At 50.2% G+C, this 17,913-nt stretch overlaps 1 protein-coding gene across 1 annotated transcript in view; it reads right to left on the reverse strand.

Moving 5' to 3' along the window:
• The window catches only part of LOC147107845 (cell adhesion molecule DSCAM), a 745,787-nt gene that overhangs the window by 76,229 nt on the left and 651,645 nt on the right, over positions 1 to 17,913 (reverse strand). The window contains exons 24-26 of the mRNA XM_086007196.1: positions 8,291 to 8,389; positions 6,211 to 6,399; positions 2,791 to 3,081 (exon numbers count right to left, since the gene is read on the reverse strand). Coding sequence (XP_085863322.1) covers positions 2,791 to 3,081; positions 6,211 to 6,399; positions 8,291 to 8,389 — 579 coding nt within the window. The remainder of the gene's footprint in view (positions 1 to 2,790; positions 3,082 to 6,210; positions 6,400 to 8,290; positions 8,390 to 17,913) is intronic.

Consider the following 17,913-nt stretch of genomic DNA (forward strand, 5'->3'; position numbering starts at 1 on the left):
GCAAGAGGTCCTCTCAGACGTACTCCACTCGATAAGGTCGCTACTGTGTACTGCTACTAACGCCACTCCTCACGAGAAGATGTTTGTTTTTCCCCGCAAATCAACCTCAGGAGTGTCCCTACCCTCGTGGCTCTCCACCCCAGGGACAGTCCTATTACGAAAGCATGTGAGGGGCCACAAAACGGATCCACTCGTGGAGGCAGTACACCTACTCCATGCAAACCCACAGTACGCGTACGTCAAGCACGCCGACGGGCGTGAGGACACCGTGTCCATAAAGGACCTCGCCTCGGCAGGAAGCGACGACGACCCATCACCACCACCCCCAGAAGAACCTCCACCATCCCCAGGCTCAACACCCCCAGAAGTACCTGCAACACCCCCAACACATGGGTATGCCCAGGAGGGCACCACGGACTCCCGGTCGGAACCCGAGGTACTGTTGCGACGTTCAGGAAGGACTATCACACCCCCGGACAGACTAAATCTGTAGAAGGGGTAAATGTGATGAAATATATGCCTTCATCAGCCCCTGTGTTTTACCTGCTTTGTATTGTGTGTACCGCCCCCTTTTTCCTATTGTGTGTATTGGCTACGCCCCTGTCTTTTGTCACATAAAGGTCTCAAGAGCTGTATGAGTCATTCTATCAGACGAACCCGATGTGTAAAGACCTGCAATGTTCTTAGTGATTAAAAGCCTTTAGTTGAATCCTTTAAACTCCTTGTCTTTGAGTTATCGATGGCACATCATCGGGTTTCAGTCCCGCCTCCATCGAGTTGTGGCCAACCCACGCTATTTTCCCTTGATTGACCTTGTTAAGCCCACCTAGCGGGCTTAGCAGGAGCAGGCCAATTAAGGGAAAGCCGGTTGCAGAGAACGTCAATGTATGACGTTTCATCAGTCAAAAATCTGTGAAGCTGTCAAACAGTGACAATCTCTGCAGTTTGATGAGGTCTTGCATTCAAGATCTCATCAACCTTCTTTCTTTTACAGAATTGAGATGTTTGTTGCATATGAGAATGCCACCCGCCCCCAAATTCTGTCACTTTTCCGGCAGTCCCGCTTCCATACCCGCCTCCTCAGGGCTGAGAACGTCACCCCCTGTGTCTCAATAGTTAATACTGGAACGGTTGGGCTTTACAGTTGATACAGATTTTTCAGTTGCTGTTGATGAATTTAAGGTTGATTCTATTTTGAGCAGGGAGGTGTATTGACTTTGGCGTGACTGCTTATCTATAGTCGAGAACACAAAGGCTGCATGTGATGAATTGAAAATGGCTGCACAGTAAACAGCACATCGTTGGCTCTGAAATCGTTTCTAGTTTGTTGCCCATTGACCTTAAGGATAAATGCAGCAAGTATCGATTGGAAGGTGGGACTGAAGCCTGTCAGAACCAATCGGACGTTACTGTCTCCGGGGCGTGATCTTGCCAGCCCTGGGGAGGCGGTTATGGAGGCAGGACTGCCGGGAAAATGGCAGAATCTGGGGGTGGGTGCCCAACCTGTCCCCAACCCGCCTTCGTGCCATCTTGCCAGGAGGCGGGTAGCCGACCCGCACCGGGTCCTGTCTCCTTGGAGGCGGGAAGGTGATTAGTGCCACTTATCTGCCTGTTAACAGGTAGTTATCAGGCAGATAAGAGGATTATCCCCATTTTACCCACACAAGTGTGGGCTTCCCAAAGGCTCCAAACCCTGCCGGGGTCACCGAGGTGAGCAGTGGGTCTGCGGGGGTCGGAGGGGCCCAAAAGTGTGCTGTGACGGTAAGTGATGGGTGCAAGTGTAGAGAGGTGAGTATGTGAGGTCAGTGGAAAGTGATAGAAAAATTTTACTTACCTTTGTTTCTTCCTGCAGGCTTCAGTCGGTGGGTATGCGGAGAGTCTCGCACCTCCGCGGCAGAGATGACAGATGGCCGTTGCATTCTCCAATGCAGCAACCATTTAGTTTCTGCAAAAGAAAGAAGTTTGATGAGGTCTTCAATTCAAGAACTCATCAAACTACAGAGAATGTCAGTGTTTGACAGCTTCACAGAGCTGTCAAACGATGACATTTCTTCTTTCAAGAAATCTTGACAGAGAGCACGTCAGACGTTGACAGTGACTTCCTCCCTAATTGGCCTGCTGAGCCCGCAGGGCGGGCTTAACAAGGTCAATCAGGGGAAAATCCCACTGGTTGGTCAGACGAGGATGGAGGCGGGACATTGACACGACAAGCAGCAGTCCCACCTCCAACTCGTCTCCCTTCAGGAAATCCAGCCCTTAACTTCTAGAGATGGGCAATAAACAGTCAATTCCTCAATTGGGAATGGGTGCCTAACGCATTATCAAAAAAAAGTGGCAAATGCAGTGCCGATTGGGATGAGTGTAGTTGTGTGTTGTAAAAAGGCTTCAATTCACAAAATAGCGCAATGTATCTGAGGTTAGATTCCCACTGAAAGGAATGGGACTCCATAAAGTTGGACTGAGCTCCTATTATTTTCATATTTAAAATATCTGTAACCCTTCCAGGAAAAATTATTTGTGCCTTGAAGTGGGACACTTAAACTGCAGGTTATAACCAACATTCTATCATTTTACTGTGGGTGGCGGGGAGTCGACCTAAAGGACAGAAAAGCACAGTTTTGCTATCCAACCCCAGATCCATCACGTGAACTTGTGAACTCTTACAACATACATCTTGAACGCTCCATTCTCATTTCTCTCCAGCGCGACACTCAAGATTAAGCGCCCCCACCCTCGGTCCAAAAGCAAACGCCGCGAGGTTGTCTGCCGCTCGCTCCCGGGGGCACTTACTTCCATCGTAGTTGAGGGTGGCAAATTCCGTCTGCTTCTCCGCGCAGCCTGCGCTGTTGCACACCTTCATTTGCAGCTCGTACCACGTGGCCTCCTGCAGGTCGTACAGGATGTAGGACTTGGACAGGGTTGTCCGCTGCGCTGTGGTCCAGAGTGTCGTCCCGAAAGGCCGGTACTCCAGAGTAAACAGGGTGATAGGGCAACCGCCGTCAATCCAGCCGATGAGATTAAGCCTGATCCGTGTGGTGTTGATGCTGCAAAACAGGTCCTGTTCCTTGGCAAACTGTGGCTCTGCAAGAAGGAATAAATGTCTCACAATTAATATTAATAGATTGTTACCAACTATTTCTTACCAACAATACTTTTCCTTCCTGTACAGTGCAAATTGAAGTCTAGAATTCCACCATGAACCAGTTCTCAAGTCTTTTTGTATACAAGCAGACACATAGGCTGGATTTTGTCAATGGGGACACAATAGAGGCAGGACTCCCACTTTTTGGGTTGTAGTCCCGCCTCCATCGACTTGTGGCCAACCCATGCTATTTTCCCTTGATTGACCTTGTTAAGTCCGCCCAGCGGGCTCAGCAGGCCAATTAAGGGACACCTGGTTACTGGTGACGTCAGTGATTGACGTTTCATCTGTCAAGAGCTTTTGACAGATGAAAAATCAGCGTTTGACAGCTCTGTGAAGCTGTCAAACACTGACAATCTGTCTTGTAACTTGAGTCCTTCTACTCAGACTCAGTTAGAGATCTCTCCAGACCAGAAAGCAGAAGGCTGCAGATTTTGACATTTCAGTGGCCATTCTGCTTTCTGTGCCGGTGAACTGAGGGACTCCCGAGAACTGAAGGGAGGAAGCCTGCAGGAGAAAGTAAAGGTAAGTAAAACTTATTAAAACACTTTACACTTACCTCTGCACACATGCACCCATCACTCACCTGCACAACGGACATCTCGACCCCTCCAACCCCTTCAGACCGACGGTCCGCCTCGCTAACTTGGCGTGGTTCGGAGCCGTCAGGAAGCCCACACTTCAGGGCTTAAAATAGGGATTAGGCAAAAAACTGCCTGTTAACTACCTGTTAACAGGCAGTTAATTGGCACTAATCCCCTTCCCGCCTCGGGGAGGCGGCTCCCAGCACAGGTCGGGTACCCGCCTCCTGGGACATTGGCACGGAGGAGGGTTGGGGGCGGGATGGGTTCGTGCCCCCCGATTCTGCAATTTTCCCACTACTCCCGCCTCCAAACCCGCCTCCACGGGGCTTGGAAAATCCAGCCCATAGAAACTCACTGCTACTGAGAGCTTAGTCCTCGTATATCGTGTGGCAGTGAATTGTTCATTGGTTCATATACATGCTACTGCACTGTCATATGTTACAAAAGGGTCAAGCATTCGGGAAAGGGTTCATCAGTAATTAGAGTGAATCTTCCTTTCAAATAGACACATGGTTTTCAGTTTCCACCTCACTGATCCGCGAGAATCGCATCTTATAAGGATATCCACTTCTGTGGAATCAACCGAAACTAAAGTCGATGCCTTTCAAATCCAAGATCTCAGTTCAAAGGCAGCCCGAAGACAACCTCTTGAAGGTCAACTCTCATGAATGGATATTTGAGGTGAACAGGCAAGAGGCTATCGCAGTACTTGTGGATCAGAGTCCACCACTCGAGCTTTCCCTCTGAGCTCTGGGGGCCATCACTTGTGACTGTTCATGGCTGAAACTGACACCTCCCTCTTTTTAAAATTCCAGAAAGCGAACAGACTCTTCATCACCTGATTGGATGATTCTTGACTGTCAGTTAGACAGCACTCCCCCACTCCCCATGTGCAACATTATTACAACTAGTAAACAAAAGTATTTAAAGAAATATTTACTAAAATGGCAAAAAAAAAATTATTATCCCCTACGATAATTCTCCTGGGTTGCTCGCAGCAGTGTCCTGGAGATAAGTCTTTCATTCCTGGAGATTCCAGGGGGATGCTGGAGGTTTGACAATCTTACACTTAGGCTGTAACTTGGGCCCCCAACCGTCCAACCAGAGGCCGGAAACTGCGGTGACGGCTGACGGGTCCAGGGGGATGCTGGGTTCCCCCCACCACCCCCATCCACCCCTCACAAGATATCTCTTGTATGTCTCCATCAGCCCCCTTTATAACGGGTCCAAAAATGTCCTTAAACACGTACCTTTCTTCAGGGGGGAGGGGTCCCTGGCCTTGACCTCCAAGGTGGTCTCCAGATGCACCAGTAAAGCGGCCAGTACATCTGCCTTCACTGGGCCTACCGGCCACCAGATATCCACCAGGCCTCAGACAGCTGAGGATGGCGGGAAACTTTCAGCACTGGGAGAGTCCCCCCAGTCCCCCCTTTACCTCTTGGCAAATCGGTGACTAATTTGTGACTCCAATTGTTTGCAGGAGTCAAATCCGGGCAATTCAATAATGTGGAGAGAAAAAAATTCTGCTGCTTCAGCACAGATGAGGTTAAAACAATTTTTCTGGGGAATCATTCACGGTATGACCTCTTGTAAAATCCTTTGATCTGTACAACCTGTACATTTTAGTGACCACGTCAGCTCAAGTGCAGCTTGAAGATGAAGGGCTGTAGTCAAAATGAAGTCGAAAGTGAAAGGAGTAACCAATTTACCTCCTCACCGCCGTCCTTTGTGTGTTTAAGCTCCACAGGCCTTCGAGCGAGTGAGTGAAATTTGATATAGCCCAGTGATTTGGTTTTTCTGCAGTGCAGTTCTGCACTTTGTAAGTATCTCTGTTCCCCTTTCAATCCCGTCCTTTCCTCGCGGCACTGACTCCTGCTGGGCTACCAGCCCATGAGTACCAGGTGCCCGCCGATTCCCTACCCAAGCTGCTGTTCTTCATGCGCAAGTGTAGACCATGAGTCTCAGCAGGTGATTTGATGGCAGAGGGCATCAGCCAAGGCCACAGCACAATCCACTTACTAACAGGGGTAACTGGACAGCTATCAAGAGCGGGAAATTCTAAATTGTGTTCCCCTCCAGAGGCAGCAACAACTTGCATTTATATAGCACCTTTAACGTAATAAAAATGCCCCAAGGTGCTTCACAGGAGCGATTATCAAACAAAACTTGACACCGAGCCACATAAGGAGGTATTAGGTCAGCTGACCAAAAGCTTGGCCAAAGAGGTAGGCTTAAAGGAGGAGAGAGAGGTAGAGAGGTGGAGAGATTTAGGAGGGAATAGAGCGTAGGGCCTCGGCAGTTGAAGGCACAGCTGCCAATGGTGGAACGATAAAAATGGGGGATGTGCAAGAGGCCAGAATTGGAGGAGCGCAGACTGTTTTTACTGTTAGGTCATCGGAAGAGCGGCACCTTACTTTAACAAGCAATAAGACCGACCGTTGAATAGAAATATATTTTTCGCCATTGCCAAAAAGCGTCAAGTACCTTTCCCATGGGTTTTAGCCTCAATGATTTCACTGATGCGTCCAGGTCCCACTCCATTCTGTGCCGTCAAGGTGAACTTATACCACGTCCCGCATTTCAAGTTTTCCAGCCGGTACGAACGCTCGCTGGGGCTGATGGGAAAGCTGCCCCACTGCTCGCTGTTGTCCTCGGAGTACTGCAGGATGTAACCTTAAGGGGAAGACATTGCGTACGCACGATCAGTAAATCAAGAGGTTGGCTTGTGAGAAATGAAAAAGTAATTGCATTTATCAACAGATCCATCACTGAAACCAAGGTTTAGTGTAAAAAAGGGCCAAAGGTTTCCCGATTCCTTTACAATGTTACGGCAATTAGCTCTCGTATGTCCCAACCTTATTATGACAGATTTTTCTTTCAGCCCCATACTATTGCACTTAATGGAGTTCCACTTGATAAATTTAGCTGAGGAATTGGGTCTGGTAACAAGAGGGCTCCGCAGCAATGACTATAAATGTATTCACTTGGAGATAATCAAAATTCTAGCAGGCACACAAGATTGCTGGAAGCTGCGGCAGCAATTCTCATGAGCTGATTAATCTTCAGCTCTTCACTGAGTTCCCTCCCCATCATTTCATTCTTGTGCTTTGATTGACCAGGTCGCAGCATCGTGAAGGGGCTGTTCAACAAGATTGACACCACTGGTCGAACTCTGCTCAATGGTCAACCTAAAATCCCACCAAGGACTGGCCACCCATAGCCCGCCCTGCTGCCATTTGTGAGCTGCCACCCTGTGCCCTCGCCAGGCCTGCTGCTTCATGTAACCCCTGGCCTCCACTCACAGCCTGGCTGTGGAATGTTCACCACCTGGAGACAGTATTAACACATCTCAAAATACAGCCACTGGTTTTACGGGTCTATTTTTCTCTGGTGCGTTAAAGTTTAAGAAAAATAATTTTACGAAATCACGATTGGTTTCGAATGCCAGTTTAAAACAGAATTACGTAGACTCTGCAGCACAGAAAGAGGCCATTCGACGCACCTGGTCTATGCCAGCTTTTATGCTGCACACGAGCCTCCTCCCACCCCCTCTTCATCTCACCCTATCAGCATATCCTTCTATTCCTTTCTCCCACATGTTCTTAGCTAGCTTCCCCTTAAATACATCTAAGCTATTCACCTCAACCACTCCTTGTGGTACTGAGTTCCACATTCTTACCACTCTTGGCTAAAGAAGTTTCCCTTGAATTCTCTATTGGATATATTGATAACTATCTTATATTTATGACCCCTAGTTTGGGTCACCCCACTCGTGGAAACATCTTCTCTACGTCTACCCTATCAAACCCTTTCATAATTTTAAAGACCTCTATCAGGTCACCCCTCAGCCTTCTCTTATCTAGAGGAAGGAGCCCCAGCCTGTTCAGCCTTTCCTGACGGCTATAACCTCGCAGTTTTGGTGCCAGCCTTGTAAATCTTGTTTTTGCACCTTCTCTAGTGCCTCTATATCCTTTTTGTAATATGGAGACCAGAACTGTGCACAAGAGGTTTTCTTTAACTTGAAACATAAAGGAAAAAAATAACCTTTCAGGTATTTTTCCTCTTCCTAGGTGAAGTGCCTGAACTCCACTGACAGTGAAATCAAGAGCTGAAAGGTCTGCGACTCATAGGTGTATAACCATAGCCCATCGCTGCATGGTAGAGTGAGCCACAGCATTCAAGGGAGCGGGCCCCCTGGCCAAGGCGTTGGCTGGGATTGTGGCCTTCCAATGTAAGTTAGTGAGTAGTGACATAAGAAAACTACTAGGCACTTGGTCTGAGGATTAAACAAGGCTTTAATCAACTGTTTTACAACATGGAGATCTAGTTGTGTCCTTCACTAGTCCCTGTTAAAGAATGTCCTGAGCAAGCTGGGCCCATGCCCGAGTATTTATACTCTCCCTGGACAGCGCCACCAGCAGGCCGCCCAGTATTATTTCATAAGTCATTTCCACATGAATGACAAGATTCATGTCAAGTAGCATTGCTCTAATGGAATAAGCTCCGTGGTGGAGGCACATTGTGGCCGTTACAGATCTGCAGCACATCTGATGGGCATCCTTACCTCTAATGGAGCTCCCACCATTGTCTCCAGGTATCCAGGAAAGAGTAATGGAATTCGAGGTTGTTTTGGACACAGTCAGACGTGGTTGGTCTGGTGGGACTGTTGGCAGAAAAGTGTGGAAACAGGGTTAGACTAAGCACTAAAACGATCCACCTTGCTAAGCTTCAACGATCAGCAGTCGAATGGCTAATATACCACTGATTGACCAGTGACAAGGGGCTGGCAAGTATCTCATTATGGTTTAAAATATTACCTATCCTGAGGCAAAATGACTCTTAAAAACAAGCACAAGCGCACAAGGTAGGAAGTCCAATCAGTTAACCTTATATACGGACACATAATGTGCTCGCACTGGGTTTGTGCGTGTGCTATCTTTTTACACGTACGTTAACCCTGGGCAAAAAAAGTATCAAAGACAGCGATGAAGTGCGAGCACATTGCCAATTGGACTTTTGATCCTCACAAGTTTGCAAATGATGTGGCTCTTGCTGAGTATAAATGCTGGTCTTTCCCAATATTCACATCTCTACGAACAAAATGCAAGGTATTTTAGCACCGGACTTGCGTGAAACAAGGAGAACAGGAAGTGATGGGGGGAGTGGGGGGGGGAAGAGCATAATTGCGGGTGTGACCAAGATTCACCAGGTTTTCACTCCATGACAACAGGGAAAGAAACTGGGTTTGGGGAGCCAGGGGCGGGGGGAGGTGGGGGTAAAGTGGGGCAGGGGCAGAGTTAGGGGACGCTTCTTCTGCCCACCTCATTGGAACTCCAGCATTTGGATGGCATGTGTGGAGTCACTCCCAGGGAATTCGTCCCAAAGCGGCCCGATAGGCCCAGTAGGATGACATCTGCTGAGAGCAGGTGAGGGTCTTACCCAGACATTATCACATTCTCTGGATTATTAATCTAGGTTTCTGGATTACTAGTCCAGTAATATAACCACGACACAATGGCAACAGAAGGGATTTATAATATAAATCCCTCCCGTCCCTGTTGATTATCATGACCGTTTACCATCCTCAACCCCACAAATTAATTTCTTTTTAAGAAGCAGAAGTGGGCCTCCATTTCCCATGCCCGGACCCAGCCATATTCTACCCCCACCCAAGGTGGGCTCCCTGGTGCAGACGGGAATACCACCAGTAGGTTGTCAAGAACATTACCATGAGTCCGAGCCCAAAAATCCCTCCTGGGGCAGTGCAGGGCCACAAGCACCCTGGTGGAAAGGCCGCACCACCACAGTGCTAACGGGCTTCCTGTGAAGAGAAAAATCTAGGCCTGTGCGTTCTCTCGTATGTAATAACCTCCAGCCTGTGTGTTATCCCACATGTTACATATTCCAGCCTGTGTGTTATCCCACATGTTACATACTCCAGCCTGTCTGTTATCCTACATGTTATACACTCCAGCCTGTCTGTTACCCTACATGTTATACACTCCAGCCTGTCTGTTACCCTACATGTTATATACTCCAGCCTGTCTGTTATCCTACAGGTTACATACTCCAGCCTGTCTGTTACCCTACATGTTATACACTCCAGCCTGTGTGTAATCTAGATATACTTTATCTTAAATTCAGGCATGGCATCCAGCACTCCTAGCAAATCTACATCAGCATATGATGATTCTGAGATATTTATGTATCCAATAACCACAATTCCCAATAGATCTAACCGCCAACTTTGATAATAAAAACTCCATCATTACCTGCCCAGTCTCTAAACTCTAATCTTTCTTGTTCTGAGATAATTATATTACAAGATAATAAGAGAATATTAGCTCAGGATTATTTAACAAGGTTCTGTCCATTTGCCGTATGTCACTGCGGGCACATAAGTAATTGGAAGTGACAGTGACCTTTTGCAGGGGTTAACGCTGCATGAAAATGCCAGTGTCAATTCTCATTAAAAACTCAAGCATATATCATTTCATTAACAACATCAGAGCCAAAGGCTTCAAACCTTCAAAGGTTTGTTTCCCCCAGGGTTCCTGCCTCCTTGTCTTGAGATATTGCCAGGCCAAATTATCAGGTACAACCCAACAAATTTCAACCAACCAACAGGCAATGTAACGGGTCACTACCAAACCAAGAATTACATTCAATTTAAGGCCCAATTTTAACTCCGGGTGGATTCCCCGCTGAGGCCCGAGTTAAAATTACCGTTGGGTCTCAATTACGTCATTGGGCCGCAACATGCATATGTAAAGAAGGACCCTGTGGGCTCCGGGTGCGTGTCCTTGTCGCCTGCTCAGGAGAGCAGGTTAAGATTGCAGGTGTTGCGATCATAGGGGCTTTTCAGACAGGTAAGAGCCAGGGCGATTTTTAACTGCCTACCCGCCAGGTTTCTGCTGAGCGAGTAGGGTTAAAATCATCCCCTAAAGCACAGAAACAGGCCAGTCGGCCCAACGGGTCTGTGCCCGGTGTTTATGCTCCACACGAGCCTCCTCCCACTCTACCTCATCTCATCCTATCAATACATCCTTCTATTCCTTTCTCACTCATGTTGTTGTCTAGCCTCCCCTTAAATGCAACCATTGCAGCTGGATTACTGGGAAGAATATGTAGTGGGTGTGGTAAACCACTGTAGTTCACTGTGTTCACTGTTGTTGTTGTTGTTGTTGTCGTTCACTCTTGTTTCACTGTTGTGCCTGACTATGCCTCAGCTGACTCCGCCCCTGGGCTACCGAGTATAAGAGCGGCCGCATGGCAGCTCCTGGCATTCGGTCGTCCACTAGAGGCATAGTCCTGATCTGTCTGAAGTGCAATTCAGTAGTTAATAAAAGCCTGTTGTTCTGAACTCTGCCTAGCCTTTTATTAGAATTGATAGCGCATCAGTGGGCTTCAATAAAACGATAAGGGAGTCAAGGGTTATGGGAAGCGGGCAGGGAAGTGGAATTGAGGCCAAGATCAGATCAGCCATGATCGAGGCAGGCTCGAGGGGCCAAATGACCTACTCCTGCTCCTACGTCTTATGTTCCAAAATATGAGTGCAATAACTGGAAAGTAAGCAAGAGGTTTACTGAATACCTGAGTTGAATAAGGAGGAGTTTTCCAGTACAGGAGGGACAGCACAGACCTTCTTTATGTGTTTTGAGGGATCCTGACCCAGCTGTAGGTATGTAGGGTTGAATCCCTGTGAGAAGCGCAGTCTATATTTTCAGCGAACAGTCACAGCAGTTCCTGCGTTACCCACCCTGGCCCCATTCTAGGTTAAAGTATCCACCCGCAGAGCAAAAAACCAAGCCTTCTGAACAAATCTTTACAGCTGCTGGGGCAAAGCTTTTCTTGAAAGGTACGGTCTGATGTGCTTGTTAAGCCCACCCAGCGCGTTTCCCGGTGTGGTAAACCACTGTTTGTATTCCTGTTTGTCCTGTTTGTATTCCACTGTGTACATGCCTGGACATGCCTCGGCTGACTCCTCCCACAGGTCCTAGTATAAAGGTGACTGCTCCCCAGCCCTTTGTATCCTGGACTGGTCGACCACTCGAGGCAGACCTCCATTCTGTTGTTAATAAAAGCCTTTAGTTACTCTTCTAACTCTCAGTCTTTTATGAGTAATTGATAGCGCATCAATTTTATTAACAACAATTTTATAATGGAGAAGATCCTCACACCAGCATGCCTGGACTTAGATCATCGGGAGGCGGACTCATCCACCAAGTTTACTCACTGGCTTAAGTGTTTCGAAAAATTCCTGACCGCCTCCGAAGCAATCAAATCGGACGAGGACAAACTGGATGTCCTGACCTCCAAAGTGAACCACCGAGTGTACTCGGTCATCCAAGACGCGACCTCGTACGCGGATGCTATCAAGCTCCTCAAGGACCAGTACACGCGCCCAGTGAACGAAGTGTACGCCAGGCACCTCCTGGGGAGTCGTAAACAACAACCTGGGGAATCGACCGTGGAATACCTTCAGGCACTGTCTGTGCTTGGCCGGGCCTGTGGTTGTAAGGATGTAAAGGCCGCCGTGTACACAGAGGAACTTATCCGGGACGCTTTTGTAGCGGGCCACAGATCCAATTACACACGACAGCGACTGTTGGAGCAGAGTAACCTCGACCTCAACAAGGCCTCTGAACTCGCACTATCGTTGGATGCAGCCTACCAGGGCATGGATGCCTACTCCTCTGCACCGTGGACGCCGCGGGGAATGACAGCCTGGGACACGGTAGGACCGCCTCATAGCGCCGTGCCACCCCAGCCACACCCCAACAACGGCCCAACTACCGCAGCAGTGTCCCAAGGCCAGACAGCAGTGCCCCAAGGCCAGAAATGCTACTTCTGTGGCCAGGCAAAACACCCCAGAGCGCGCTGCCCGGCGAAAAACGCGATCTGCTCGGGCTGCGGGAAGAAGGGACACTACGCTAGCGTCTGCAGGGCCAAAGCCACCCCGAACCCCAGCAGCGCCGCGTGTGGGCCATGCGGGCCGCCATTTTGGACCTCCCCGGCCGTGTGCGAATCACCGGTACAGCAGCCATTTTGGACGCCTCCAGCCACATGGGGATCATGGACGCCGCCATCTTGGACGACAGCCGGGACGCAGCAGGCCCCCGACACCGCCTCATCTGATACCCGCAGCGACACACCGACCCCTACACTGGCATCCGTTACACTGGACCAAGCGAGACCGCACCAACTGGCCAGTTCCACAATGGACATTAAGGTAAATGGTCACGATACAATCTGCCTTTTTGACTCTGGGAGCACGGAGAGCTTCATCCACCCCGACACGGTGCGGCGTTGCTCTCTCCCAGTCCTGCCTGCGCAACAGCGGATTTCTATGGCCTCCGAGTCCCAGTCGGCGGACATCGGCGGCTACTGCGTGGTGACACTCGTAGTAGACGGGACCGTGTACGATCATTTTAAACTTCTGGTCCTGCCTGACCTCTGCGCTGCCGTCCTGCTGGGGTTAGATTTTCAGTGCCACCTTAAAAGTGTTACGATGGCGTACGGTGGACCCCTACCCCCACTCACAGTCCGCAGCCAGCAGCTTCCAAATTGCCCGCCGCGCACCAGGTGCAACCTCTCCACACTCAGAGTCACCCCCCCACCACTGTTTGCTAACCTCACCCCCGACTGTAAGCCCATCGCCACAAAGAGCAGGCGATACAGTGCCGGGGACAGGGTTTTCATTAAAACCGAAGTGGAGCGGCTCCTGAAAGAAGGGATTATTGAGGGCAGCACCAGCCCCTGGCGAGCCCAGGTTGTGGTCGTTAAGACCAGCGAGAAGCAGCGCCTGGTCATCGACTACAACCAGACAATAAATCGCTACACCCTGCTGGACGCCTACCCACTCCCCCGTATAGCTGATATGGTCAACCAGATCGCGCAGTACCGCGTCTTCTCGACCATTGACCTGAAATCAGCGTACCACCAGCTCCCCATCCGCCCTGAGGACCGCCAGTACACTGCCTTTGAGGCAAACGGCCGCCTCTATCACTTCCTTAGGGTTCCCTTTGGCGTCACCAACGGGGTCTCCATCTTCCAAAGGGAGATGGACCGGATGGTAGATCAAAATGCGTTGCAGGCCACTTTCCCATATCTGGACAATGTGACCATCTGCGGCCGTGACTTGCAGGACCATGACGCAAACCTCGAAAAATTCCTCCGCACCGCCCAACTCCTAAACCTGACATATAACAAGGAGAAGTGCATATTCCGCACAAACCGCCTCGCCATCCTTGGCTGTGTTGTGGAACACGGAGTCATCGGCCCCGACCCCGACTGGATGCGTCCCCTTATGGAACTTCCACTGCCCCACTGCCTCAAGGCCCTGAAGAGGTGCCTAGGGTTTTTCTCCTATTACGCCCAGTGGGTCCCCTACTATGCGGACAAGGCCCGTCCGCTGATCAAGTCCACCTCTTTTCCCTTGACGGCAGAGGCCCGCTTAGCCTTCCACCGTATCAAGGAGGACATTGCCAAAGCCACCATGCACGCAGTGGCCGAATCCATCCCCTTCCAGGTGGAAAGCGACGCGTCCGACTTTGCCCTGGCCGCTACCCTCAATCAGGCGGGGAGACCCGTGGCCTTCTTTTCACGAACCCTCCAAGGCCCGGAGACCAGACACTCCGCTGTTGAGAAGGAGGCCCAGGCAATTGTGGAGGCTGTGCGTCATTGGAGGCACTACCTGGCCGGAAAACGATTTACCCTGCTCACTGACCAGCGTTCAGTTGCTTTTATGTTTAACAACAAGCAGAGGGGCAAAATCAAAAATGACAAGATCTTGAGGTGGAGAATCGAACTTTCCACCTACAACTACGAGATCTTGTACCGGCCCGGGAAGCTAAATGAACCCCCGGATGCGCTATCGCGTGGCACCTGCGCCAGCGCGCAGATCGATAGACTACGGGTCCTCCACAATGACCTCTGCCACCCGGGGGTCACCAGGTTCTTCCACCTCATCAAGGCCCGCAACCTGCCTTACTCTATTGAGGAGGTCAGGACCATGACCAGGAACTGCCAAGTCTGCGCTGAGTGCAAACCACACTTTTATAGACCAGACAGGGCCCACCTGATAAAAGCCACTCGCCCCTTCGAGCGCCTGAGCGTTGATTTTAAAGGGCCTCTCCCCTCCTCCGACCGCAATGTGTACTTCCTCAATATTATTGATGAGTACTCCCGTTTCCCGTTCGCCTTCCCCTGCCCGGACATGACCAGTGCCACGGTCATTAAATGTCTGAACAACCTCTTCACCCTGTTCGGCTTCCCCAGCTATATCCATAGCGACCGGGGCTCATCGTTTATGAGCGACGAACTCCGTCAGTACCTGCTAACTAGGGGTATTGCCACAAGCAGGACCACCAGTTACAACCCCCGGGGGAACGGACAGGTGGAAAGAGAAAATGCGACAGTTTGGAAGGCCTTCCTGCTAGCCTTAAAGTCTAGGGGCCTTCCAACCTCCCGCTGGCAGGATGTGCTCCCCGATGCGCTCCACTCTATTCGGTCACTGCTCTGCACTGCCACTAACGCCACCCCTCATGAGAAAATGTTTGTCTTCCCAAGGAAGTCCACATCAGGGACATCGCTACCGCCATGGCTGATGTCCCCAGGGCCGGTCCTACTGAGAAGACACGTGAGGACCCATAAAACGGACCCCCTGGTCGAGAGGGTCGACCTCCTCCACGCCAACCCCCAGTATGCTTACATCGCATACCCGGACGGGCGGGAGGACACAGTCTCCATAAGAGACCTTGCACCCTCGGGGACCACAGTAACCCACTACCCACTACCACCCCCCCCCCACGATCCGATATCCAGCCCCAGCAGACGGCAGGCCTGGGCCCCGCGACCCGCTCGACATCTACGAGGACGACACGCCTGTGCCACAGCCTACGCTGGACTCGACGCCGAAAGCTTCACTACCCCTGCCGTCGCCACGCCGATCACAGCGGCAGACAAGACCTCCGGAGAGACTCCAATACACTAACTTTTAATACACTTCACCCCGCCGGACTCAATTTTAAACAAGGGGTGAATGTGGTAAACCACTGTTTGTATTCCTGTTTGTCCTGTTTGTATTCCACTGTGTACATGCCTGGACATGCCTCGGCTGACTCCTCCCACAGGTCCTAGTATAAAGGTGACTGCTCCCCAGCCCTTTGTATCCTGGACCGGTCGACCACTCGAGGCAGACCTCCATTCTGTTGTTAATAAAAGCCTTTAGTTACTCTTCTAACTCTCAGTCTTTTATGAGTAATTGATAGCGCATCACCCGGCCAATTAGAAGCGGGTCTGGTGATGTCATTTGATGACGCATCATCAGATGGTTTCCGTAAAAGGGGCCATGTCCCAATTTATTTTGACATTTGTGCTGTCAGTGTTCTACATGCTTATGGAGGGAGTCACAGCACGCAGGGAGGTCCTCTTCTCTTCCGATGGGTGGAAGAGACCTGCCCAGGAGATCAACGCAGCCTGACTGCGCACTGCACAGGAGGACACAAGCAGGGATGTCATCAGGAGGACCTGGGTGCAATGCTGCAAACCTTTCAATGATCTCAGTAGATCACGAAACGTTACTGCCAAGCCACACTCAACCTCATCCTGCTGTGCCTCTCATCACATCCCCATCACTCTGCCTTCCCTACCCTACTCCTGCACATCCTTACTCACACCAACTTACCTTGTACCTCCACCCATCCCTCTCTATCTACATTATCACTTCCCCATCTCACTAGCCACCCCTCACACTCACCCTCATCCTAGTCCAATCACATCAACTAACAACACATAAGGGTAGCCACTTGGGTGTTTTAGCCAATGTTCATGTAAAGTTTCTGTTAATGTGGTGTCAAACATTTAAATCTTTATTTTCCACACTTTGCGTTCTCGGGCAGATTTGTGTGCACCTTTGGAAGTGGCTTAGTGAGTTGCAGTGAATGGTGAGACATAACGTTACCCCCCGGTGATGAGTGTGAAAGGAATGGCTTGGGCATTGTAGGGATGCCTATGATGTTGGCGTGGGGTGGTGCCAACCTGGCGCATCATGTGGCAGCCAGGGTGTACAGCGTCAAATGAAGTAAATCTGCCTATGGTGAGGCCATCCCTGGCGTCCCGGGCAGCAATGTGGTCGGGTGCTGATGCCCTGTGTCCTGTGATTGCAGAGAAGGTTGGTGTTGTTGTTGGTGCTGTTGATGCGCCTGGTGCTGCTGGTGTTGGGGCTGATCATGGTGGAATTCTGAAGATCAAGGCGAGTGAGTATAAAGGGCACTCATGCTGATGGAATAGATGGCAGGTGAAGTAGAGATGACAGAAGCGATCTGTCAATGGTGAGAGAAGTAATGAGGTCAGACTGGATGGAGACATGTGTAAAGACTTGCAGCACGCTGAATCTGTTGTGGAAATGCAGTGAGGAAGAGCTTGTGGCTGAGGGAAGATATCTCTGTAAGGTGGGAGCTTTTACTGTACATTTGAAGCTGTCAACAGCTGATTCAATGGCCACTGAACTCCCACCTCAGCTTGACAGATGTGGTCCATGGCCAGCGTGGACCCTGTGGGTGAGCTGTCAAATGTAAAAGGTAAGCTGTAAATCATTCTTAAGTGGCTCTAAACAAGCCACTAATTACCTGAATTGGGTCCCTCGCTGCTGCGCGTCGGGTCTGCTCAGCGCTGACAGACCCGACATCAGGAAAGGCACATGGTGGCGGGTTCACAGCGGGGTCCCGACCCACTGGGGGAAAAATACACTTTTTCACCTCCCCCCCCCCCCCCCCCACGCAAAATTCCGGCCTAAATTTCAGCATAGCAGCAGGGAAAATGACGAAATAGGAAAGCAGAATTGATGATGACGTTACTGTGTGTATGAGGCAAACATAATTTGGGGGCAGCTTAAACTAACCCGCCCATCGGGAATCAGACGAGATCGAGTGCAAGGCTGGTTTTACCACATGCCCGGTTTTCCCTGTTGAAGACAACTTGAGTAATATTGAGCCGGGTGGAAATCCAGCTTTCCACCCGATCCCGTGAGGGGGATTCCCGCCCGGCGAGTTGGGTTAAAATGATCCCCTTTCAACCAGCCAGACATAACTTTCGAAGCCCAGCATGGCGACTGCAGGCCTCACCCAATCAAATCCAAAAGGCTGACATCAATCCTTGAGCATCGAGGCCGGCGAGCGTACTGCG

This window comes from Somniosus microcephalus, chromosome 14, assembly GCF_052327205.1.
Source record: "Somniosus microcephalus isolate GS21.2 chromosome 14, FLI_Smic_1.0, whole genome shotgun sequence".
In the NCBI taxonomy this organism is placed as follows: domain Eukaryota; kingdom Metazoa; phylum Chordata; class Chondrichthyes; order Squaliformes; family Somniosidae; genus Somniosus; species Somniosus microcephalus.